Source organism: Penaeus monodon, chromosome 27 (assembly GCF_015228065.2).
Source record: "Penaeus monodon isolate SGIC_2016 chromosome 27, NSTDA_Pmon_1, whole genome shotgun sequence".
Lineage (NCBI taxonomy): Eukaryota > Metazoa > Arthropoda > Malacostraca > Decapoda > Penaeidae > Penaeus > Penaeus monodon.
This window is the reverse complement of record NC_051412.1, coordinates 31173071-31173581: the sequence shown is the minus strand read 5'-3', so window position 1 is coordinate 31173581 and position 511 is coordinate 31173071. Positions and strand designations below refer to the sequence as shown.

Genomic DNA, 511 nt, shown 5'->3' with positions numbered 1-511 from the left:
TTGTATGCTCCTCCGCCAGCATCACAACCGCCCTCCGCCAGCAGTGCCAGACACAGAAGCCACACGAAGTCGTCCCTCACCCGGAGCGAAGATGCCGTCGCCGTCGTCAAACCCGTAGAGCTCCACCAGCTGCCGGATGACCTCATGCTCCACCAGCATGAACACGGGAGCCACCTCGAACGTGTACCTGCGGAGAGCGCGTGGTGGGTTAGGGGTCGGGGTAGGGGCTTTTGTCTTGGTGTTACGTGGGGGTGTATGGTGGGTGTATGTGGGGGTTTGTAGGGATGTATGGAGGTGCATGTAGGGATGTATGTGGAGGTTTGTAGGGATGTATGTGGGGTGTATGTAGAGATGTATGTGGGAGTGTATATGGGGATGTATGTAGGGATGTCTGTGGGGGTTTGTAGGGGTGTATGTTGAAGTCTTAAATTGTTGATGGTGTTAGTGTTAGTTTTGGTAAAATACTTACTATATATAAACTGGATTTATTGAGAGATGAGTACAGATGGTT

At 51.7% G+C, this 511-nt stretch overlaps 1 protein-coding gene across 1 annotated transcript in view; it reads right to left on the bottom strand.

Moving 5' to 3' along the window:
• LOC119590788 (cysteine sulfinic acid decarboxylase-like) overlaps positions 1 to 511 on the bottom strand; it is a gene marked incomplete in the record, with an annotated part of 8084 nt that overhangs the window by 3899 nt on the left and 3674 nt on the right. The window contains 1 exon segment of the mRNA XM_037939500.1: positions 81 to 187. Within this exon segment, the coding sequence (XP_037795428.1) occupies positions 81 to 187 (107 nt within the window).